The following is a 25,268-nucleotide window of genomic DNA, read 5'->3' as shown; positions in this document are numbered from 1 at the left end:
ATACGTAGCACAAAAATAAATATCACCCTGCATTAACTCCATTCCTTCTACAGTGGATGCTTGTCAAGACCTTCCCCCTGTTTGTTAATATCAGTTTTAAGTCGTTTAGTCCTTTACACTCGGCATCTGCACAGTGTTTATGTTTACGAAGTGCAGTGCTCTTCACGCCGACAGCTCAATCAGTAAGCAGTAGTGCGTCAGTGCTACGGACCCATAGTCTGCTCAGTGTCACCTTCGAGGGGTGTGATAAGGTCACTTCAGCCTGTATTAATAATGCATGCGGGAGGGGGTCTGTTCTCTCCTGCAGCCTCACGGTCATTCCCGCAGTAGGAGGGCCGTGTCGGAGCCCCCACGCCGCGACTCCTCCCTGTTTGGTAAGGTAGAGTGAGGGAATAACCTCGCCACCAACACACCTGCCACTGCAGATGAAACCCAAGGTCAAAAGTGTTGCATATCAGGTTACAGTCCACAATCCTTGGCATGGTTATTTAGACGCATATTTGTTTATTATATTCAGACTTTGATTTGAGTCTTTTGATGCATTTGCTCTAGCCGAAGAGAAAACTGAATCACCGCGGACTATAAATAGCATGTTATTGCAAAAGCATTACACTTTGAAAAGCGTCAAAGCCAGCCTGCTCAAAGTCATTCTGGCCTCACTCCACTGAGAAGCCCCCAGTGTGTGTGTGTGTGTGTGTGTGTGTTAACATTCCCCGAGCAGGTCGTCCCAGAAATGCGGAGGACACCGGGTCACGCTCCAGCAGAGAGCTGACCGCGAGCATCGGGGCAGAAGTGGGAAGCTAGCAGGTGTGCGTGCTGAAGGTTTTGAACCCTGGGGATGAGTGATCTGCTCGTGGGCGCGAGGGCCTGTAAGAGCCCCCTGTAGCGGGCTTATTAAAACCCACTCAGGGTTGAGTAATGGTGGAAGGGGCAGCGGCGGGGACGGCCGCCGTCGCCGCCCCTGATCCTGTTTACTCCACAAATTGGCCCCTGAGAGGGGACGAGGCGTCTGGCTCACCTAGTTAAAGTGATGGAGGTGACTCGGCTGCATTGATTTTCCCTCCGTCTTCACTCTCTCACCACACCAGGCCCACCGGCGTGAAGGAAACACCAGGGCCCCCCCCCCACACACACACACACACACACACACACGCAGACCTGCAAAGGTCCCTATACTATGTCTCTAAATCACACTCACCTTTAGATAACACAGCAGTCACAAACGGCGCATCTGCCCGAGTTCACCCCAGGGTCCCAGTGCCCTCGGCTCACCCAGCCTCTACGGTATGCCCTATTCAATTGACCTTCAAAGTGTGCTTGGACACTGGACTGCAGTTATCCAGGTGGCAGCTCAGATAGTGTAAAGGAGGATCACAGAACAGCATCTCTGTAGCTTTGTTTGTGGAAAATGGTATATGAAGTGAACATCATTAGTGTTGTTATTATTAAAGAGCTTATTTTATTAGAAAACTGCATATTTTGTATTGGCAAAGCATTTGTATTTAAACAAATACAGCAGTAGAGACATATGATGTTTGATGTTTATGATAGGAAAAAAATGTCTCCCGATTCTTAAGCAATATATATTAAGAGAAAGTTTTTTCCCCCCTGCTGAACAAATGCCATCCAATCTGATGAGTAATGATCTCTATTTTCTCTTTCAATTTACTCTCCATAGTAAAGCAGCCAGAGTGAGACATTTAATTAAGTTAATTAGGCTAACTTAATTAGGCTGTTTGCAGGTCATTGTGCGAGGGCTCTGATTGATGACGGTGCTTGTGAAGGTAATCGTCTTCAGAACTGGGCTTTGCGTTGAACACCACATTAAATATATAAATAACGTTACAGCACTTAGCGAAGTGTCCATTTGACTTGTAAAACCCTCCGCAGTTAACAACCAAGTCAACAGTGCCAATAAATCCCACCGGCTACAACGGGAGGCTGAAGGTCAGGAAGTGGCTCTGAAGACAAACTCCACCCGACGCTCAGCGGGAAAGCGGCACTCCATCACGACAGGACCGCAACCGCCACTGCAGCCGCACGATACTTCCGACTCCCGCGCGAGCCTTGGGCACGAGCTCGGCTGCCCGCGCGAGCCTTGGGCACGAGCTCGGCTGCCCGCGCGAGCCTTCAGCCTTGGGCACGAGCTCGGCTACCCGCGGGCAGCCGAGCTCGTGCCCAAGGCTCGCGCGGTCGCCGGGCTGTTTACACTCTCGTCTGAGGCGACGCCTCAAATGTGTCGCGGATTTGGCGGAGCGCTCCATCACAGCGCGGGCAGCGGCGGTGCGTGGGCGTAAAAAAAAAGAAGGAGAAATCGCTCAAACGAGCTCCTCTTCGGCACCTCACAGGCTGTTGAATTAAAGGCCATCCGTATATTACAGCAGAACTGTCATTTTATTACCCAAATCAATTCGGCGAGGCCCTGGGGTGACAGCGGCGGACGTGGCCTTCGACGACTCCAGGTTTATCTAACTTGTGCAGGCAAGGGAACGCGCAGCGGCCGTAATGAACTCAGCTCCGGCTAATAAAGCCTTTACTGCCAGGCCACGCGTCCACTGCCACCACAACCTGACCCCATCATGGCACGCACTGGGCCTCCCTCGCCCATAAACTAAACACAATGTGTCGTGTTTAAGTGGGTTTTTTGTTTGTTTTATTTATTTTTTTTATTTTGCTTTTGCCATTTTTAGATAGGCAGACATAATTAAGTGATCTTTTGATAAACTGCATGTGCAAAGTCATCCTGGGAGAAGCAATTATTGTTATTTTTTTTAAACAATCAAGAACTCAAAAGGTTGTAACCCATTTGCAGTGACCTTTTTAAAAAGGCATCAGTAGAGAAATCTGTTGGGAGACCAGCGTCCCTGCCACAGATTAGCCCCACAGGTCAGATGACACTGGGCACTGCGGACCTCTCGCCTCACCCAGGTGACAAATGGCACCATGCATGGTGCAAGTTGTGGGCGGGGCCAGGGGCGTGTCTCTGTGGGCCCCGCCTTTTGAGTGGCGGTGCGTGTGGAGCGGCCACAACGGACCGCACGCTTCCCTGTCCTCGTCTACGAGTCAAGGCTGAAAGGGATAACAAATCGCTCTCCCACTTCCATATCTCACACTAAGGCTGCTTCTTCATTCGCCGGGTTCTGGCGCAAGAGCGACGCCCCTCTTTAACGTCGACGCCCCCTCCCCGCCCACCAACACTAACATCTGAGGGACAGGGTGAATCATGGTAAAGTTGCTGCATTTTAAGATGGCATTTAAAAAAACAACAACATCAAGACCAACTACGTGCAAAATGGTTACGAGTGTGGCATTTGCAGTACATTACAGGACTTAAGGTACTTAGCCATAGTGCTTGTGTAAGAGTGCACTTGGCTTCTCAGAATGGCACAAGATGCTGTCAAAGACTTAACTCCAACCTACGCCATTCAAGGCTTGAAAAAGAAGGAAAGCGACAGTGTTTGTGATGATCAGAACTATTTCAACGTAAATGGCTTTCTATAACCTTTTATTTTCCATGGACGTGTAGGTTTTTCCTCCCGTCTAAAGTATATTCCAGTTTCTCAAGTGTCCACCGTCTGTATTTTATATTTGTCTCAAGAAATCTACAATCGCAAATGGAGACGCTTTCAAGAATACTGCAATCACAATAAAAACTGTTTACAGACATCTTGTGTATGCAAAACAAAGGCAACGTGGGAGCTCATGAAAGACTAAAATGAAGATTAGAAATGACAACAAACAGTAGCAGGTACAGACGACCTACAGACGCTGCTGTACAAGTGTGGGCTGTTCTCACAGAGTAATGGCGGCTGAAGCTGTCAGCATGGACCAGGTCTTATCAGCTAGTGAAGGTTTCTTCATACGCTCGGTGGCAAACAAGCATTTTTGCTTAAGAAAAATCAAAACAAACACCCAAGCAGTTATGATGGGAGAGAATGAGAGGATGAGCAAACAGGCTCCTTCAGCCAGCATCACGCCCCGGTCTCGGCCGAGGGTACGAGGAGGTGCAGAGGGAGGAGGAACCCAAGGAGGAAGAGCAGGGCTGGATACAGTGCTACCAAGCAATAGCACCTGCTAAAACTGGAAAGCAAGTGCACATAATGTGTGTGTGTGTGAGAGAGAGAGAGAGAGAGAGAGAGAGAAAGTACAAGAGGCAGTGAACGGCATACAGCACAACCGTCGCAGGCCATGTGCGAGTGTGTGATTATACAGGATTGTGTCTGCTCTTGCACGGGCTCTGGGGAGCGGTCTGGTTCGGCACGCACGTTTAAAAAGGCGAGTGCTTGTTTAATCCCCGTGGCCTGCATGACTACCTCTGTCTAAAGCTCTTTTCTCCACTGCTTCCTGACTTCCGCCCAACGCTTTTGTTCAGATCAGCTTGGGCTTTATATCGGAGCAGCGGGTCACCAATCTCGGGCTTTCTTCGCCGCCTTTGACTTCCTCCAGCCCGACTTCCAGCGCCCACTGGGCCGATGAAAGACTCATGAATCTGTATCTTCTGAATTTATGAGTAAAGGAGTGAGGCTCTTGTTATTGAAGGGTGCATTTGGAATAAATGTATTTTCTATAAATACACAATGTAATGTTTTGGTTTGATGGCTACGGAATTAAAACATTTACTGTACGTACAAAAAGATCACACGAGAATCAGGCCGACAAAGATGTGCCTAATGGCTTAGACTGAATAGGTGACAAATGAATAAACAATAAACAAATCTGTAAACATAAAAAAAACTGTAGTGTGAATTCATCCTGGTCAGCCCAGTCTTTATGAAGCCAAATGTCTGTATTCTGCAAACATCTGTATTGAAATTAATCTGCTTTTAACCTTTTCATTTCGGTGCGGAGCTCTAGACCTGCGTTACCATTTTCACCGCACAGGCACATCACACGCCTTTTACATTTCACTTTCTCTTTGGCAACATCAATTAACCTCCATTTTCCACACAGATAGAGCCCGGCGGGCCACACTGCCCTTTTAAAGACAAATTGAAAAGCAGATGCATTTATTAACTTAATTAGGTTTGGAAGCAGGCGCACACTGACTTTGATTACACAGTAATTCAATAAGAAAGAAAAATAAAATAAAACAAATTATTAAAAAATAAGTCTGTGTTTGTGTAGGAGATGGCCAATTGGTGGCTGAACATTAAACAGAATAGGGGAGGAAGGTTGTGAGTTGAGACTGATCCATCTGCAGTCTGGAGGGAGACGCCCCAGCGCCCCAGCGCCCAGCTCAGGCAGGCGGACTACAGCACACACGCTGGGTGACGAGTGTAGCGTGCCCCTCCTCCGGCCGCACCACCGTCCGGCCAATAAAGCTTAAAGCTTCGGACGTCAGGCATGCTCCATCATAAAGAGCAAAGCGGCCATCGCAAATGCTGCTAATTTTATTTTCAAAAGCTATAACAGGTGGACCTTATATATATATTTTGCAAAATACCACTGTATTTTATGATGAATGCAAATCTGTTTATAGATTTTTCTTTTACCGTCATGTTTGGTTTTTATGTGACAAGGGCAATTCAATTTTCCATCAAACATATTACTTCATAAGTAAGTCCGTTATCACAGTATTACTTTGTACAAATGTACATCTAGGATGAGTTCTGCCTACGTTTAGCCTCGGGTGAGGGTTAGGGTTAACCGTAGACCTAACCCTAGACCTAACCCTAGACCAGGAACATTTAGTGTCCAGCACTAGTCTGCTGAGACAGAGGGCATCCACTTTCCTTACTGTACTCCTTATACAGAACAAAAACTACTGATGAAACTGAAACAGCATATCTGAATTCAACATCTAAGCAAAATCATCATTGACCAGTGCAATCAGAGGTTTAAAAAAGTATATACTTCAAGGAAAGAAAGACAACAAATTCACCAATTATATCATCATCCATTTCCCATCTCTTGGTTTTGTTGATGTTATTTCTTACTAATGTAAACTGGGTCATCAGTAAACCATAATAAAATACTGAACCCTTAATGTAAATGTCTGTAAGCCTGGGTATTTACATGTCTAGGACCAAACCACATTTGCCACACTGAAGCCACATCTTAACTGTCAGCCCTTAAAAAACACTACGGTACTGAAACACTGGTACCAGACCTTAATGAGTTGTACCTTGGCTTGAATTGTCAAATAAATTCCAAGAATTTAAACAAATTACAATCTGCAATTCAACAATTGAAATTACAATTCAACAATCTGAAAGCAACAAAGTATAAGCAGTATGTCCCTCTGTACCAAGAGCAGCCTATTTTAATAATGTACATGTTAACCTTTTGGATAGTGCTGTCTTGGATAGTGCAATTATTCCAGATTATCTATTAGTCTGAATCAAAAAGAATTTCAAGAATGACTTAATGAGAAAAATACATACTTCAACCAAAACATGTACATTATTTATGCTTGAGTAACCCATTGGCCATAGTAGCCCATTGACCGTGTTCCCCAACCTTCCCAGGAATTCAAGGCACAAGGATTCATCACACACACACACACACACACACACACACACACACACACACACACACACACACACACACACACACACACACACACACACACACACACAGAACCTCAAGTGTAGCAAATCATAACTGGCATTAAACTGAGGTTCCTCACACCTTTTAAAAGCCCTGCGACTCTGCCCATCATGTGTGAGATGCCTGTATCAACCACTCCCACCTGTTTCCTCAACACGTGATCCCAGCTGCGGCAGGGTTCTGGGGGAGCTGTCTCCACCTCCGTCTCCCCGAGCCACTCTCACCTTTGATGAGGAGGTGTCACACTCTTGACAGATCCAGCCATAACCTGTCTGCTTGGGTGACTTCTTCAGGGGAGGGTCCAGGCAGCCAAAGTGGTAACACAGTTGACACTCATCACACCTGTGAACAGATCAAGAGTGGTATGACCACAGGGAATATAGCTGAATGCAGAGACAGACACAGACTCTCTCTCTCTCACATGCTCATACACACACCCACACATATATATGCTCGCTCTCTCTCTCTCTCTCTCACACACACACACACACACACACACACACACACACACACACACACACACACACACACACACATACACTTTATATGTATCCTGCCAAGAACCTGGCCTGGCCCTCATCATGCAGATTTGATAGATGGTGACAGAGCCGTTTCCTGTCAGGTAACAGATGCTTAATAGATTCAAAACACACTGGCACACCACCTCTCACATGGCCTTGCACAGACGTCATAAAACATGCTGGCTTGATTGGCCCTGCTGAAACGGGCCTCGGTGCGGCTTGCCAATAAATCTTTGTTTATTTATTTATTTTTAAAACTTCTAAGCCAAAGCGTTAAAAAAAGAAGGAGAGAGCGCCTACTTTTACTTCTTGTGAGCAGTCACCATCGCTGCAGGATTTCTCAAAATACATTTTTTGGGCAAGGTAAGAATTACCATGCTGGCTGAGGCGCAGAAATAATTGTTCAATTTGACATTTATCAGACAGCAGAGTGCAAAAGTATGAGATGACATGGTGAAGACCTGTGCCCAGTCTGAGGCCAGAGAATGAGGGCGGCGGCCTCCTCTGTGATGTGACCCCGCCCCCACCCCCCTGCCTTATCATTATTGGCTGTGCCCGTGTGTCCTTGAGGCCTGCTCGCATGGTCCTTCCTGTCCATAATTAACTAATTATGTTGTAATCGATGGTGAAGATTCAGATTTGGCAATGTAAATCAGATAAGGAGGATAAGGGCTTAGAGAGGTCAATGGGTGCCCTCCCCACTCATCTCCATTACGCAGTGTGGTGGCCCCGGGCCCCGGGTCCTTATCTTGCAGGAGGAGTAGGAGAGCGAAAGAAAGAAAGAAAAAAAAAAGTGCTCCATCGTTTATTGGCAGGTAGAAGAGGAAAGTTGTGAAACGGTACATTCACAGACGCAGGTGTCACGTGACTCAAAAGCCCTTTTCAAAACGTGTCCCGTCCGAGACACCAAATGCTAATTAAAGGATAGTGATGGCTACAACACAGCACTAATGAGGATAGTGCAAGAAACTCTCACACACAGATGGCCCACACTGTCCATCCACAGCAAGCTGATTTAACTTATGGATATGATTCACCTGATCACATGGGCGGCAGGCCCAGTCACCACAGCGGAGTCGCTTTCCCCTTCAAGGGGATCGCTGGGGGTTCTTTCCAAACAGGAGTTTAGCAAACCCTATAACTGTCCAGATGTCACTCAAAATGTGTTGAGCAGTCAGTGGAGCGCTGTGCTGTCACTCAGCACATTTCTGTCTGTGAGCATTTCCTGTGAGCGGATTACAGCACTGCCATGTCCGCGGTTGAAGCCCGTGAGGACTGGGGCAGACTCAGCCTCACCCAGGAAGGGCGGTCACAAACAAAAAAAAAAAAAACCCAAAACAAAATAAAACCAGCCTATCGATGGCGAGATGTCGAAGGGTGGGTGGACAAGACCTCGGTATTGACCGGCTGGACGGGGCACATTCATCGGTGCAAATCCACCTTTTCCAATGTGAGAGGTTATCGATACACTGCACCAAATAAAAAAAAAAGATCAGGCCCTGCACACTAATAAGCAAGCGACGAAGAGTCTAACCCAGAACGGTCCAGTATGGTGCTGCAACACCTTCAGAAACATCGAGGAGCCCCTGAGAGATTGGGGGGGGGGGGGGGGGGGGGGGGGTTCACTTGTGGTTACCATGCCAACCTACGATGTCTTAGCGTAATCGCTGCTGATCAGGAGAGTGCTGCTCCAGACTCTCGCCGACCTCCAGCCACTCCAAAATCCCCCAACTACCACCATCTCAGAGCAAACGGGGAGCAGCCATTTGTCGAAGGAGGGAACGGAGGACGCTGGGGTTCATCTGCTCGGGCAACCCGGGCTCCCGGACGGACGCGCAAACCAGCGCGTGGAAAGTTTGACGTTCTGCATCGACGGGACTGGGAGAAACGCCGGTTAAACCGATCTTCGCTCCTTTCTTTCAAACTGCCGTTGGTAACAGGAAGGGGACTGGTCTCATTGATGACTTTGGAAGCCCATTAGGAAATTGCTGTTGGGCAGTTTTAAGAATCAACATCCTCTAGAACATTTGACATGCAGATGAGAGAGGGGGAAAAAAAAACAAAACAAAATGCAGAATCAGACTCATTCATGCTTAACAAAGCTGCTGTAATGTCAGCATTAATTCCAATGGAAACACACATGCTCCAGTTATGCAAAACTATCAAGCATTTTAATGCACCTCCCCATAAAACACCTCATCTCTCCCCATCCGACATGATGGCAGAATTTATTCCACCGGCTCATCTTAATGGTGCATACTGCTCGCATCCAAGTGTGCCCGAGCTTCTCCCCACTATCTAATCCATATATTTATTGTGACAGAGAAATGAGGAAATGGGTTGCCCCCAGCGACAGGCTGTCAGCTCGAAGCTTCCTCCATTACACGATCTCCCTCTGAAGACGGGGGTCCGGGGACTAGAGGAATGCAGCCGGATCCGCGCTTCGCTCGCCATCTTTTGCCGCGTGCGATAAATGCGGCCTGTCGCTCTGGAGACAAATAGTTAATGACTGCTAATGCCCTTGTTACATGATAGTTTTCCGTACAACTGACTGTAGCTAAATATGCTAACGTGAGGAGAGTGTGAATAATATGCAGTGAGGTGACATGAGCTTGGAACTAGGTATTTTTTGGAAAGTTGCGTTTTAAAACTTAGAGATGTGGTTGCGTATATAATTATCTTAACTAAAAAAAAAAGATTATCAAATAGTATTGTTGTTACTGTTACAGAATTGATGGTAAAGTTCAGAGGCCATTAGGTTCATTATAAGGGTAAGACTCCTGACTGAAGTCATCCAGTGTCTAATTCCACAGGCGGTTTTAATGCCCAGATGCTAATAAACACACACGCGCACACACCTACACATGAGGCTAAACAGGCATATCTCCCCAGGAAAGAATTTAAATCACCTTCCAAGCAGCCCTGTGAAAAGAAGACAAATGACCAGGAGTGTGTGTGTGTTTATGTGTGTGTGAGCTGCGCTAACGAGCACACGGCTATTGTTGCACGCAGCTGCCGATTGATTTCATATGAATCTCCCACTCTGGTAAATAAAGAGAGCACACGGGCTGCTCCCCGCAGGAGGACGGTTTAGAGGCGCGCCCGCCACGGGAGGCCCCCGCTTTATTAGCGCGCCGCAAAACGCTCGCACTTTACTTCTTTAATTACTGCGCCTTAATGAACCTTTTGTAATGTTTGTTGTGTATCATGCTTTAACATCTTCGAATTAAAACAGTGTTCAGCGATGCAGGCCCGGGCACGTGGAGGCCAGATGATTATGGTTAATTGGAATTCCAAATGACGAGAGCCGAGCGCGGGAAAAGTCTCGGGAAACGCCGCTCCCACTTTACACCTGCACACTTGAGCCGTGCGCCAACTCGCTCAAACATTTGTGACGCTACGCTACGATATTTATCATCAGCTCGTGCTGGGATGATTTTTTTTCTTTTCTTTTCTTTTTTTTTGTGGATCGAGAGCTCTTAAAATTAAAACGCTTATCAACGTCTCATCAGACCCCAGCAATCGAACGACCAGGCGGCCGTCCCTGCTCCAGGATGTCCCCACACACACTCCCGCATCGCTGCCAGGGCCCCGAGTTGCGTTCGCTGATGCATCGGCGCAATCCCTCCACGTAATGGCATTTGCCGGCAGCAACCTCGACGTGCACCCAGCACGGCCATTACAGACCCGCACCCATCAAGGTCCTTCTGATGCCATCAAAGCAATTTAGGTCCGTTTTTAATCATTGGGAAAATTGAGCCGCTCCTCTCCCCCGTTTGCTTCTCCCGGCCCAGACAGAATCCAATCACTCATAAGAGAGACTATTGATTGAGCTAATCTTACTGGGATTCGAGGTGAGGGGCTGGGGGGACGGTGGGGGTGTATGGGGTGCGATCGACTGCTTTGGTCTGCGACATGTTGCTCTCGCCGTATCCCCTTTTATCTAGTGTTTAATCTCAGAGAGAGTTCTTAGAGACCCCCGCCCCTCCCCACAGCATCCACCCAAGCACTGTGGGAGCGCGTGGGGTAGAGGCGGACCTCCGCCCACCCTCCAAGCCACGCCGGCTCCATTTAATCAAAGGACGTTTTTTTAGCAAGATATCATACCGTTCCAGATCATGCTGGAGGATAAAACTGGAGAGGACAGATTTAAGTGGGCATTTGGGTTGGGTGAGAGGAGTTATCAGATCATTGTTAATTCAATCGTGACTTGCTTTAAAAAATATATATAATGAAAAAAAAGAAGAAAAAAAAAAGAAATGTACTGACAATCTTTAAGATCAGGCAGATTCCCAGAATACCTCAGGCTGCAGGAGAACTGCATAGCAGGACACAAAAGGGAATGGCTAGCTCATTTATCATGATTAAGATGAACACCATCTCTCATGCAAGCAAGCTGTACTGCTGTATCCATCGATTAAAGGACGCAATAAATAAAGGAGTGTGATTTATTTGTTTTTTTTTTATATTTTTATAATAAGCAAATCAGTCAGCTTAGCTGAAAACTGGAAATCAATTACAATGAATTAAAGTACGCTCCTTCTAGATATGGCTCCATTTGCATTCATGATCATCAAGAGTAAATGTCAAAACTGAACAGTGCAGTTTTTGTCAAAGTTACATTAAATCATTAACAAAGGTTACCTGCCAGTGCAAAAAAATATAAATGACATGGCAGATAGCAGATAGACAGGTAAATGAGATTCAACAAACAAACCGGGACACAGATAGACAGATCTGGATAAAACACAGCAGGCCAGTCAGTCATATGAGGAGGGTGTTTAGTGGTGAGAAAATAAATTTCAGATAAGACAGCTGAAAAACATCCCTTTAACACCAATATAAAGACAGGATTATCCTGGGAATGCTTAAACGCAGTAATTAAATGTTTCTTGTTTGGGGATTAATCTGTGTGCCAATTCTGATTGGCCCTTTTGTGGATTAATTTATAGTGAGTGAGAGCAATTTCCAGACTGACCTTAAATAATGTTCAGACCAAGGGGAAAAATCTCTCGAATAGCAGTGGGAATTGGCAAAGCTTAATTTAACAGCCATTACCAGACTAGCAGTGAGCTTCTGGAGCAGACACACTTACAGAGCTCTAAATCAGACAGACTGTCTTCTGGAGAACCATTCAGTGCCATTTCAGGGCACAGCTTTCAAAAACTTCAACTCCAGGCCAGTGCGGCAGCGGGGGCGTACGCTAACGCTGGACCCGAGGCAGGTCCGTCTCCCATCCACAAGGGGCTGGTGGAGGAGGGTGGGGGGGGGGGGGGGGGGGGGCGCGTCACTTGGCCTGCCGTCCTGCCGAATGAAACGCGGCAAATTTATCACACGGGCCTACCGCAATTACCTGGGGAGAGGCCACGGGAGCAGGATCAATACAACACAAAGCGCTTGGCCATTGACCAGCGCCCATGACAAAGTGTACCACTGGCTTTTTGTGAATCCCCTCCACACAAGGAGTGGATTATTGGGCCCCGTGCACCTCCCTTTTTTTGATTTACAGAGACTGGAACAGTATTATTACCGAGCCATTGTCTGACAAGGAGATGGTGCTGGAGAGAGAGACTACACCAGAGAAAGATGCTTTTATTAGCTCATTACGAAAAAGCTCACTCACTCACTTAGTTAAAGCCGGCCCAGGGGAGATGGAAAATGGCACGAGAAACTTTCACGAGTGTGAACCGCAAAACCTGGGGGGGAGGTGTTATTCCTCCACATATGCAGCAGGGGGTGACAGCGAGTTAGGCTCAACACTGCTGGGCGATATTTTGCTGGAACGAGCGTGTGAGAGGCAGTGTTAGTCGGGCACATGCTGGTGGACGGTACAGTAGTGGAAGGGGGGTGTGTGTGTGGGGGGGGGGGGTCCTAAAATAGCTAAGGGCTGGAGAACAGGGGCCAGTTCGGACGCAAGCTCACGTTCTCTCTCTGCCCTGCCGCAGACGCCCCACAGGGCAGCCGTCGGCGAGCGCGTGAGCACACGGAGAGCGAGCCCTCCCTCCGCCTCGTCCTAATTAGAAAACCTGCCACCTCTGGGTTGTCAGCTCTCACACATATGGGGGACTATATGAATATAGGATGAGCAGGAGGGGAGGGGACACCTGCATCCAGAAGACAAACTAAAAGTGATGAACACACACACACACGAGAGAGAGAGAGATCTAGACAGACGTACACACCACAGTCAGCACAGTGGGATGACAGACAGGGGGAAGTTGCGATGTAATAGATTCGAGCTGCCTGACCAACCTTCCCACACTGTGCAGGTCGAGTGCTTGCGTTTACTCCTTTAACGCTGGTGGGGGAGCAAGGCGAAGGAGTGAAGTCAGCGAAAACAAAATGCCGCCATTAAATCATCTCCCCGGATCCTATGTCAGGGTTGTAATAGGAAAGGCGGCCATCGTTGGAAAGGTTACTGCTCTTCCAGAACCGCCCGGGAGCCGACGCCCGGACCCTCATGCTCGCCGGGACGCAGACGCGCAACCACTGCCCGGGAGAACCGGCGCCGGGCCCCCAGGCCCACGAGGAGGACGTGGGGCGTGATGGATGAGGCAACGTGATGCTGCCTCTCGGCAGGGAAGGCCATGCAAGGTGGAGAGATGGGGGGGGAGGAGTCTGGCTGGGGGGAGGAGTCGGGCTCCGGGGCTCCGCCTTACTCCTCCACGCTGCCGCTTGCCACCACCACTGTTATTGCATAAGCACAAATGCTCTTCACCCACTGCCAGACGCATGGGGCTTTCTGTTATACGGATAACCAGATTTCCCCATGAAAGACTCATATCTCTCTCTCTCTCTCTCTCTCTCTCTCTCTCTCTCTCTCTCTCTCTCGAGCTGTGAACCTGGCATGAAGAAGCAGGAAGGATGAAGGCAGGGCGAATAACACGAAGCCATAGGGAGACATAAGATTGTGTGTGTGTGTGTGAGAGAGAGAGAGAGGGAGAGAGAGAGAGAGAGAGAGGGGGAGAAAGAGAGAGAGAGAGAGAGAGAGAGGGGGGAGAGAGAGAGAGAGAGAGAGAGAGAGAGGGAGAGAGAGGGAGAGAGTCCGACGAGGCAGGAAGACTGCACTGAAGCGTGCTGGAGCACAGGCTGAAATAAACAGATCACACTGGTGGGAATCCACCTCTCTCATTTACTCTTGCAGTTTCAAGCGTCCACTTATTCCTTTCTTTCTGAACCTGAGGCCGGCAGTGAACTTGCTGGACACACACACACTGGCCCTGAAATAAATCAGCCATGACAGAGGGGCGTTGAAAACACACACACACACACACACACACACACACACGGTCTACTACAAGCCTGCGCTCAGCGCTATTAATTACCCTGACTCAGACTCATTCATCACAGCAGCAATAAGGTGAAAAAGTCAAGAGTTTATTAAAGCTTGCTCAATGCAGAGGCCACAGCTTCGAGACCACACACACACACACACACACACACACACACACACACACACACACACGCGCGCGCACACAAGTCACAAATTTACTCACACACTGCCCATGCAGCTCACTCACAAAAGCGACACCAACTACTTTCAGCTCATGTAACATTTACACATGTAAAACCGCAGATGGTATAGAAAACATTCACATAAATAAATAAATACAATAATAAATAAAAAAGATTCAACTCGAAAATGCTGAGTGCAAACGAACACCATCCGTCTCTATCGACCGTAAACGCTAATAGCGGAAGGGCAAACAGTAGGCACATGAAATACAGTGACACAGCTGCACAATCTGGTCGCCCAACGCCACAAGGCGCCCACCCCAAACCCCCGCCGTACGTCAGGAGTTCTGTGGGCCAGGCAGCCGCGATGGGGCCCCGCGCTTGGCTAAGGGCCGCATGCTTGCGCGGACACTTCAGAGGGCGCCAAGGTCGTCGGGACGGACGCGCCGGGAGTGCCAGGCTCGGCCGTCCTCTTGTGGAGGGGGTAGTCAGGAAGCCCCGCCCACTCACCCCAGCACGCTGAGGGACATCTCGGGGTCGGAGGGTGACACCTGTCAGCCATCCGGACAGGACGCGTGGCCGGCGAGCTGTCAAAAGCCCATCGGGCTCTGGCACCAGGGGATGGGTGGGCTCTTTTTGAGGCATGTCAGAATTTAGCTTTTGTAAGACTTAAAAGGGATGACTTGCTCAATGCTAAAAACACGTACACTGTATTCAGTTTCATCCCCTTACTGTATTTTTTTTTGTCATTGCTAAGAGACTATCACCAAGACGAAGCTGTAATTAGCATCACTTATAACAAAACACACCCGATGCACCAACACAAGCAAATACACCACAAGGAGAATTATTGATCCTGCTGTTTGATTTCTACCTACGTTCTACAACAACACATTTCACAGAGCACAAGGAAAAGAGAGCAGCGTCTGGGCCAATAGCATGCACGACGCATTCACACAGAGGGCGCTCTCAGCGTTCGGCCCAAACACGGCGCCGCTCGGTCGACGTGGCTTATCGGCGCTCGTGATTGGCAGCCGGACAGACGGAGGAGGTGTTGCTGGAGTGGCCGGCCGGCCTGTGAGAAAGAGGCAGGGAGAGGGGCCTAGGGGCGGAGCCGATGAGAGCAGGCATCCCGATTGGGCCCGACGGGGTAGAGCGCTCAGGGAGAAGAAGGGTACCGCCCCGGAAGAGTGGCGCGACGCCTTAGGGGAAAGACTTGGCTGGTCCCCGGTACGACAGAGAAAGTCAGTATAGCCGTCCACAGCCCGGACGGTTACTAGTCCACAGTCATCGTCCGACACACGTGTGCCAATTCCATCCGTACCAACTAGCTACGTGTTCCCAAGAACTGATAGCAGTCCGTTTACAGCGTCCACTGCTGAAGTCCTCCCTCCAAGTCAAAATCGAGCCGGCTTAAAGATCCAAGAGAGTTCTACTTTGGAAAATATTCCCTCTCGTACGCTTCGTCCGTATCTGATGGGCTCCCCTCTCTGTGGCAGATTGTCAGGTGAGCGTGGCGAGGCCCTGCTAACGTCCGGTCCGCTCCGAGCAGAGGGCAGCCGGAGGTGGCGGTCAGGGGCGGCCATCTGCGACTCCTGCCCGAGCCCAGTGGCGCTCTTCGAACCACTTAATCTGCCTCCCTCTCTCTCTCCCTCTCTCTCTCCCTCTCTCATCTGTCCCCTTTTTTAGCGGAGGGTTAGGGGGGTGGGGGGTGGGGGGTGGCGCCCGCCTCTCACGACCTGTTTAACGCAAAGATAGAGCAGTCAGTCAGGGCAGCACACCTCACTCCACAGCCGAAGCCCACACCTGCCCCTTCTGCCCCACACCCCACACCCCCCCCACAAACCCCCGTCTCCCACAGCCTGACAAAATGGCCGCTCACACAGCACATGTCCTGCCCTGCACCGTCTACGCTTCACTGCCATCACTGCAAACACACGATGGAAATCTTGTCTGTGTGAAGGTGCTGCAAGAGCCCAAACACAGACTGACTAAATAAACAAACAAATAAACACCCCCAGATTAGGTCTGTTTGGCCAGAGTGTTGCCAAAAAAAACCAGCAATGAATTACAAATTCTGTTTAAGATCTCCAGGATCCACGTCAGAGCTGGCCTGGGCCTGTTTGCTTCATTTAAAAGAAAAAAAAGACAACAAAACAAAAAAAAAAAAAACCCATAAGTGTGGGGTAAAAAACAAAGAGTGAATAATTCAGTGGGTTTGGGTACTCCATTAAATCATCATCCTGTCTGGAGGACTCGGTCAGGAGCCCAAAGACAGAAGTAGATCACACAGCTCATTACAGCTAAACGCAATGAGCAAACACGTGTGGCGGCTCGATAGCGCAGGCCTATCGAACAGTGGCCCCTCCCCCGCACGCAGGGCACCGGCCACGTAATGAAGAGTGAACTTTAATCATGGGCAGAATATGACCCCAGTGTCTCTTTACGAACACCCACACACACACACACACACACACACCCTCGCCTACCTAACTAGGTTCTCGTTGTCACCGGGGCCTTTGCAGCTGGCGCATTCGGTCCTGGTGTCGTCGGCTTTCGGCTTTTTCTGCAGCGCCGACTGCCGCTGCCTTCGTTCCCGTGGCACTGGTTCCTATGGAAACACAAGCCATTAGAGATGACTGCTGTACACGCGCGTGCTTATGCGCACACGTGTGTGTGTGTGTGTGTGTGTGTGGCTGAGAGAGCAGAAGGTGATGCACAAACATCACCTTGCCTTTTGCCTTGCAATATTGGTGGCAGATACACGAGGTAGATAGCGTTAGCATTAGCGGTGTGTGAGTGGGGGATGAAGGCGTTCACCTCTATCTTCTCGTCCTCACAGAGAGACACCCTTTTACGCTTCTGGCCTCGAGTTCTCTGTTAAAATAAAAGAGCATCTTCAGATAGACTCAAAACACAATTAGTGACAAGTTCAACACAATAGTCTTTCTCTACCCCGAGGGTTTCTTAGAGTTAATATACTTGTTACCAGTGACATCTTGCCAGCTATTGTAATGAGAGACAATGCTCTTCAGACTCCGTGATTTCAGTAGTTAGCATACCGCACAGGTTTTCTGCCATCACCGTGGACTCACCACAACAGCCCTAATGGTTGGCAGTGGACTTACACATTTCTTCCCAAAGTTAAACGGTAATCACACGATCACACGGTGAAGTACTGTGTTTTCTTTTCAGAAGAAGCAGGTGCTTTTCAGGCCTTCACTGATCCTGCACTGAACAAAGTGGATGGAGGGGTCCACTCAGTAGTTTAGAGGTAGCATTAACCTCTAACCCGGATCTGGTGTCCAGTCAGGCTCATCCGGTGTCAAATTAAGAGTCCTGTTTGTGTGTGGGCCAACCGCCTTGCCAAATCCCCCCACCTGTCACTGTGGACAGACATGGTTTGTGTGTGTGTATATATATATTAATGTTTTTTTAAATATACACATGAAGGGATGCACAAATCAAATCCAACCATCTCCATCTGAATGGGAGCAGGCTTGTGACAGCACCGGGCCTTCTTTAAAAGGGGGAAGAAAAATCGACAACATATTTAAACAGATTGTGAAAACAATTCCATCTGCCGCCTTTGGCTTGCCACCGCACGGCAGACGGAACACTTATCATTATAAATGCTAACTGCTTCCGCACTGCCAACTGGCTCTCGAAGCCCTCTGCCCCTCTGACTCCGCGGAGAGCAGCAAACAAAGGCGCTCGTTTATTTCATCACGCCGCCGTTACGGCCGACCCGGCTGAGGTAATGTAGGGCCGGGGAAGATGGCACCTGCTGTGGGGGGGGGGGGGGGGGTTGTGTGGCAGGTAGGGCGGCTGACGCAAGCCAAAGCACCGCTTCGCTCGGCTGAGGAAATTAAGTGGGGGACGACTCGGCTAAAATCAATCTTTTAATTAAGTACACGGCTGCGTCTTTAACAAGGCCCGAATCAATTCTCGCAGGAGCGGAGAAATTAGCCGAGCGCGCCGAAGCTTAGGACGGAGTTGTGCGCGCGGCAGCCGAGCGGCCCGGAAGACTAATGGCAGCGGTCCTCCCGGACGAGGCAAAACGATAATAATAATGATAATAATAACTTCTGTTAACCCGAAGGAGGAACACGGTCTAACCAGAAGAAGAAGAAGAAGAAAAATAGACATTTTGCTAAAAGAGAGACATTCTTTTTCTCACTTGTGCTAATTACAGCATTTTTATCTAAACGATGACATCTGAAGTGCCCTCAGGAGAGTCGCGGAGAAAGACGGAATGATAAAATATCACCGTGACATTTATGAATTCACTCGATCGGGCCTTTAAGGAGGAGGTCGTTGAATGACTGGGGTATAGGGGCAAAATGGCAGAGCGACACCTCCCCGTGCCCACCGAGCCTCAGACTCAGAGTGGCGGGCCAGCAGGGGGCGGAGTTGCGGACGGCTCTGAGAGGCGGCTGGTCCACGGCCCACCACCGCTGTGCCGCCCTGCTCACGGTATTAAACATGCAAAGCAGGACTCAGCTCAGTGGCTGGCCCCACCATGCTGCTGTCTGAAGATAAATGCTGTACTGAAGCACCTAAAACACTGCTAGAGAGAGAGAGAGAGAGAGAGAGAGAGAGAGAGAGAGAGAGAGAGAGAGAGAGAGAGGGGAAAAGGGAGGGAGGGAGAGAGAAAGAGGGAGGGAGGGTGTGCGTGGATGTGAGAGAGGGAGGGAGAGAGAGGGAGACGAGAGGGTTTGTGTGGTTGAGACAGAAAAGGGTGTGGGTGAGAGAATTGGGGAGAGACAGAGAAGGCTTGTGGATGAGAGAGAAAGACAGAAAGAGAGTGTTCTGTTGGAGAGGGAGAGAGAGGGTGTGTGTGGACGAGAAAGTGAGACTGGGAGAGAGAGAAACACAGAAAGAGTGTGTGAGGGAGAGGGAAAGAGAGAGAGACAGACCTTAATCCAACAGCTTTACTCTGTGAAGGCCTACACTGTGGCTCTGTCACTAGTACAAGGACATGTTAACCCTGTCTGCCACACATGCACATTACACTGGGTGGGTGGAGCACATACATTAACCCTGTAGGTGGAGCTTGTACATTAACCCTGTAGGTGGAGCGTGTACATTAACCCTGTAGGTGGTGCGTGTACATTAACCCTGTAGGTGGTGCGTGTACATTAACCCTGTAGGTGGTGCACATACATTAACCCTGTAGGTGGAGCGTGTACATTAACCCTGTAGGTGGAGCGGGTACATTAACCCTGTAGGTGGTGCACATACATTAACCCTGTAGGTGGAGCGTGTACATTAACCCTGTAGGTGGAGCGTGTACATTAACCCTGTAGGTGGAGCACGTACATTAACCCTGTAGGTGGAGCGTGTACATTAACCCTGTAGGTGGAGCGTGTACATTAACCCTGTAGGTGGTGCGTGTACATTAACCCTGTAGGTGGTGCGTGTACATTAACCCTGTAGGTGGAGCACGTACATTAACCCTGTAGGTGGAGCGTGTACATTAACCCTGTAGGTGGTGCGGGTACATTAACCCTGTAGGTGGTGCGTGTACATTAACCCTGTAGGTGGAGCGTGTACATTAACCCTGTAGGTGGAGCGTGTACATTAACCCTGTAGGTGGAGCACATACATTAACCCTGTAGGTGGAGCGTGTACATTAACCCTGTAGGTGGTGCGTGTACATTAACCCTGTAGGTGGTGCGTGTACATTAACCCTGTAGGTGGTGCGTGTACATTAACCCTGTAGGTGGTGCGGGTACATTAACCCTGTAGGTGGAGCGTGTACATTAACCCTGTAGGTGGTGCGTGTACATTAACCCTGTAGGTGGTGCGTGTACATTAACCCTGTAGGTGGAGCGTGTACATTAACCCTGTAGGTGGTGCGTGTACATTAACCCTGTAGGTGGTGCACACACATTAGCTTGCACAGACACAACAGCAGAGGCACACAGTAAAATACATCGACTTCTAGGCTCAAATTCTGCACCTCCACCCCCTACGCCCCACCCCCTACGCCACACCCCCTACGGCACACCCCCTACGCCACACCCCCTACGCCACACCCCCTACGCCACACCCCCTACGCCCCACCCCCTACGCCCCATCAGCGAGCGAGCGCAGCCCTGAAGCTCCCTCGGCTCACGACGCTCCACCCAGCATCGTTCCTGCTAGGAGGGGTGCCGGGTTATTGATGGAGCTTAAAAACAAAAGGACGGGGAGGGGTGGAGGGGTGTGTGTGTGTGTGTGTGTGTGTGGGTGGGGGGGGGGTCTCTTCGTCTCTTCTCCGATACAGATCTTCTGTCTCCCCGGAGGGAGCAGGGCTGTCGGACCACTATCTGGGGATCAGTGTGTGGTGGACAGTGATAAGTGAAAGGCACAGAGAGCCTGACAGGCGAGCCCTATCTTCCGCCCGCGTGCAGCTCCGAGAACACACACGGGGACACACGTCCACGTGCCCGTGTGTGTGTGTGTGTGTGGTTAAAGGTGCGGCACACGTAAGCTTGCTCGTGCGGTAGGGATGTAAACAGCGGCCTTGGGTTAGGGCCACAGCACTCCTCTTCACCGATGCTCACAGGGCCTTCAGTCCTTCTAAACAATAAAAGTCTGATTTTTCCATCTTCTTGCAGCGTAAAAGCTTTCTAAGAGTTGTTCAGCGAAATGCACTTTCCCCCAAACACCAGGCAGTGGACGGCTGACCTTGAGGACGCCTGAGAGATCTCTCCAGAGTGCAGGTCAATTATCTCTCGTGAGTGAGGGCCAGACGATCAATTAGAGATCAATTAACAAGCACATTTCACCTGTGGCGATGCACTGAGCCAGACTGGGTGTGAGTGAATTACAGAGAGTGAGGCTTCTGTTAACCACAATATTCTCTTATTGTCTCTTGTTGAGATGCCCGAGCTGACTGTGAAAGCCACTTTAAAGTCTATTAAAGCAGGGCAGTGGGGTATTTCCAAGTGCATGTTTCTGCAATGCATGGCGTAAACACACACAACATGCACTCTCACACACACACACACACACACACACACACACACACACACACACACACACGCCAATGTGCAGGTCTACACACTCCAACGTGCAGGTCTACTGCTTATACTCAACTGTGCTCCTCACTTGAAGCTTCTTAGGCTCTGGTGACATGTCTTGAGGGATGAATTTGATTGGTCCCTTGATCTGTCTCCTGGACCTTTTGGTTCCATCTGGAAGCGTCTCCATGGCGATGTCTGCCTCGTCGCTGCTGGCCTGGTCGCACTCGGAGCACTGCCTGCAAAGGGTAAAGGTCAGAGGACCACGTCTCACACGCTGCTCTCCGCCTTATTGATTTCCCGAGCTAGAAGAATCTCCCGGATAAAAGATGTCTTAAGATCTCTGTTGAGTATTTCCATCACAGTGATGAGAATGTGATAAATAACAGACAAAATGTCTTAGAGTCAGGCACAAGCATGTGTGTGTGTGTGTGTGGGTGTGTGCTTGTGTGTGTATACGTAGTAAAAGTTTAAGTATACTCGGTTTCCAAACCTGTGCATAACGATACTGAAGAATGTGTGTGGAATAAGTGAAGAGGGTCAAAACCTTTTGGAGCCCATGGTGGTTCTGGGCGTGTGGGTACCAGCGTAAAGACAGAACTTGCAGCCCCACCCTCAGTTCAGAATGTTTGAATTAAATGCTTTCTAATTACATCAGGCAGTGCAGAACTGCATCCCGCTTCCTTATTCAAGGATTAAATGAATTACGCAAATCAGCAGCAAAAGCATTGGGCTCATTCAGACAAACAAGACACACACAAACATGATGGAGCACGCGCGCACGCACACGCACACACACACACACATGTGCACGTACACACACAGCATCTAAAATAATTCATCTTAGGTGAGAAACAAATTCATTAAGATTCATAAGAAGAATGAAAAGGAAAAATACTGCATTTTCTAAAATCTAAAATGTTTATCTAGCAAACACGCTCATCTAATAGAGGACATGTGGAGACACTACTCTAGTGCTCAGTAAGAGAAGAGATGCTAACCAGGGTCTCTGCTTCAGCAACAGTGTATTTGTGTCATAGTTTGTGTCAACTAACCTTTTTTCCCATGACGGAAATGCAACAATGGCTCCGTCCGAAATGGTACTTACCTCCTATACAGTATGCTAAAGCAGTACGCGATAAAGGGTAGTATGTCCGAATACATAGTATGCATTGTGCAACAGCAAGAAAAAGTACCCGGATGGCTTACTGGAGCATTTGACTATGATCATGTGACGTCATGTGTCATATGACGTAGGTAAAATGGCGGACGTAGTATGTCCGCGGTTGTATGCATACTATCCAGTAGCCTACTGAAGGAACGTACTGCTTTAAGGCTTGACCAGAACTTCAGCACAGATCTGATTCAGTATTGTGAAAGGTAGGGGCAAGTTAGCAAATCATCCAATCATAACTACAACGTATATGGAGAGGCGGGGCAAGCCAGGTAGCAATCAAATGCACACATGCACAAATTTGACCTAAACCCGGAAAGACCATATTACTCCTATTACTCATGATTAAATGTAATACAGGGTAAGGTGTTTACCCCAGTTTAGCGTTTGTGTTTAGAGAAAATCACCACACTGTGTTGGACATCAGCCCTCCAGCACCAGTTAGCTAGCTTTACCGCTGCTAACGCTATCTTAGCCTTTCTTAATCCTAGTCCTCAAGGCACATGGTCCTGTACATTTTAGAGCATGTCTTTAGTGTAAGTGTATATAATGACATGTAAATGCTTTTCCTTTATCTTTGAATTATATTTTACATTTATACTGAATCGACCAAGCAGCCTATGCACTGTTGTGTTTGAGGACCAATGAGGAACAGGAAGATGGACCTTTTCCCATCATATGTTTGCCACCGCGTGAAGTCCTCAATGCGTGCGTGGTGCCTACCAGTAGCTGTTCTTGGTCTTCTTGGGCATGCGTGTGAGGGGCGGGTCCAGGCAGCCCAGGTGGTAGTGCAGCTTGCAGGTGTCGCACAGCAGGAGGAGGTGCTGGTCCTGGTTCCTCTTGCAGATCCCACAGCTAGAGAGAGAGAGAGAGAGAGAGAGAGAGATAGAGAGAGAGAGAGATAGAGAGAGAGAAAAGAAAATCAGCAGTTTAGAGCCAGCATTTCCAGCCTGAGCAACCAGGCGTGGCTTGGACACGCTTAATCAGATCAGTCACCACGATGGAGCGAGGTCAAATGGTTTCAGCGTCCAGTAGCGGGCTGGAGGTCACCTGTAGAGCACTGCCGGGAGGTTGGAGGACTTCCCTGGACTTCCGCCTTCCTTCTTACTGGGCCTCCGCTCTTTTGGGGCCTTCAACACAGGCGGGGAGTTGAGTTTCTGTGAAAAACGGACCAAAGGGACGTCACTTCCTTGTCGGAAACAAGACAGACAGGTGCACTTGTACTGTGCTCTCTTTACAGTACCTCTCTCGGGTACCATGTGCAAAGTCATAAATGTGAAAAACAGATGAATGGATTTGCAAACAATGACTAAACTGAATTTTAAGCCCCCCACCCCCACCAAGCCTCCAGACATTCAAAGTCATTAAAGCAGAGATTTCAGAGCTTCTCTTGGGAGTGTGACCCTCAAGGGACTCGGTGAAGGACAGGGTTGTCTCTGTGAGGAAAGCCGGTTTATGGTGGTGGAACGGCAGAATGCAGAGGGGTCGCCTCCATTTCCTTCCCTCGCCATCTCTGCTGCATCGCGGCTGTCCGGGTTAATTAGAAAATCTCTCTCACAGGGGCCGGCTCCACAACAGCTAAGTCTGCCTGGTCTCTAGAGTGGCTCTAATCTGAGCGCGCTCCACCCCCTGCGCCCCAGGCTCTCCGCGGCGGGTGCAGGGCCTCGGGCCGGGGAGCAGGGCACGGGGAGTGGGCCGGCGCGACGCCCACGTTCGGCCCCTCGGGACCGGCACCAGAACACAACCCGTCTGCATTCAGCTGCAATTTAGGCGAGATTAGAGGGAAAAAACAAAAACACTGGACATCTTGGACCCACGCGCACAAGTAGCAGGCGGAGGGCCATCTGGCGGCGGTGCTGTGGGAGCTAGATGGGTTTTGCTACCTTATGTGCATTTCGGAGGTCCCCAAGGCCTCCTGGGAAGGGTCATGTGATCCGACTGATCCTCTGTCGCTTGGGAGTCCGCAATGACATTTCCAAACTGAACTTTCTGTGCACGGTGTTTTTAGTTTTTATCTTTATTTTTTTCCTTTTCGTTCTTTCCCAAAGTTCAAACGACAGGCAATAAATATTCAAACTTCAGTAACATTTACAAGAAGCAGCTCTTTTCCCTGATTCCACGCTTCTAGAGGAGCCTGAAGATCCCGAGGAGCGCGTGATTGCTGACGGAGACGCCCAAGACCACAAATCTTTCAAACTTCTCTTCAAAGTGCTCTGCTGCAAACCCTTCCTCCACCCCCCTTCCTCACTCCGCCTGTTCAGAGTGGGTGTGGCCCTCTCCCGGGAACATCAATAATTCGCGGATAATGTACAGACCACCAGTGACTGATCAGGAATGAAAACGTAGCAGATAGATGACACAAAAAGGTACGAGCCACTTTGACTGATGCTGCTACTTAAACAGCACACGTCTTGTAATGATGTGATTTATGGAGGCGGTGGGGGCCGGGGCCGACGCTCTCCCTCCAGACGGCCGCCAGCCGCCCCCCCTCCTCTCACCCCATTATTACACCATTTAACCGACCTGCTGAGAAATGTTCCCATTCTTCTAATTAACCGG

At 49.2% G+C, this 25,268-nt stretch overlaps 1 protein-coding gene across 4 annotated transcripts in view; it reads right to left on the bottom strand.

Annotated features, from left to right (window-relative positions):
* The window catches only part of phf14 (PHD finger protein 14), a 57,250-nt gene that overhangs the window by 6,271 nt on the left and 25,711 nt on the right, over nt 1–25,268 (bottom strand). For 2 of the 4 annotated variants that reach the window (XM_077008521.1, XM_077008523.1), the window contains exons 12-17: nt 23,760–23,866; nt 23,433–23,564; nt 21,612–21,774; nt 17,346–17,402; nt 17,015–17,136; nt 6,774–6,891 (exon numbers count right to left, since the gene is read on the bottom strand). In XM_077008521.1, coding sequence (XP_076864636.1) covers nt 6,774–6,891; nt 17,015–17,136; nt 17,346–17,402; nt 21,612–21,774; nt 23,433–23,564; nt 23,760–23,866 — 699 coding nt within the window. Of the gene's footprint in view, nt 1–6,773; nt 6,892–14,426; nt 16,265–17,014; nt 17,137–17,345; nt 17,403–21,611; nt 21,775–23,432; nt 23,565–23,759; nt 23,867–25,268 lie in introns of those variants that run through there. The other 2 variants (XM_077008522.1, XM_077008524.1) reach the window with 2 other exon arrangements.

Source organism: Brachyhypopomus gauderio, chromosome 6 (genome assembly GCF_052324685.1).
Source record: "Brachyhypopomus gauderio isolate BG-103 chromosome 6, BGAUD_0.2, whole genome shotgun sequence".
NCBI lineage: Eukaryota > Metazoa > Chordata > Actinopteri > Gymnotiformes > Hypopomidae > Brachyhypopomus > Brachyhypopomus gauderio.
Note: the sequence above shows the minus strand (reverse complement) of the source record. Positions and strands in the feature narration are given on the sequence as shown.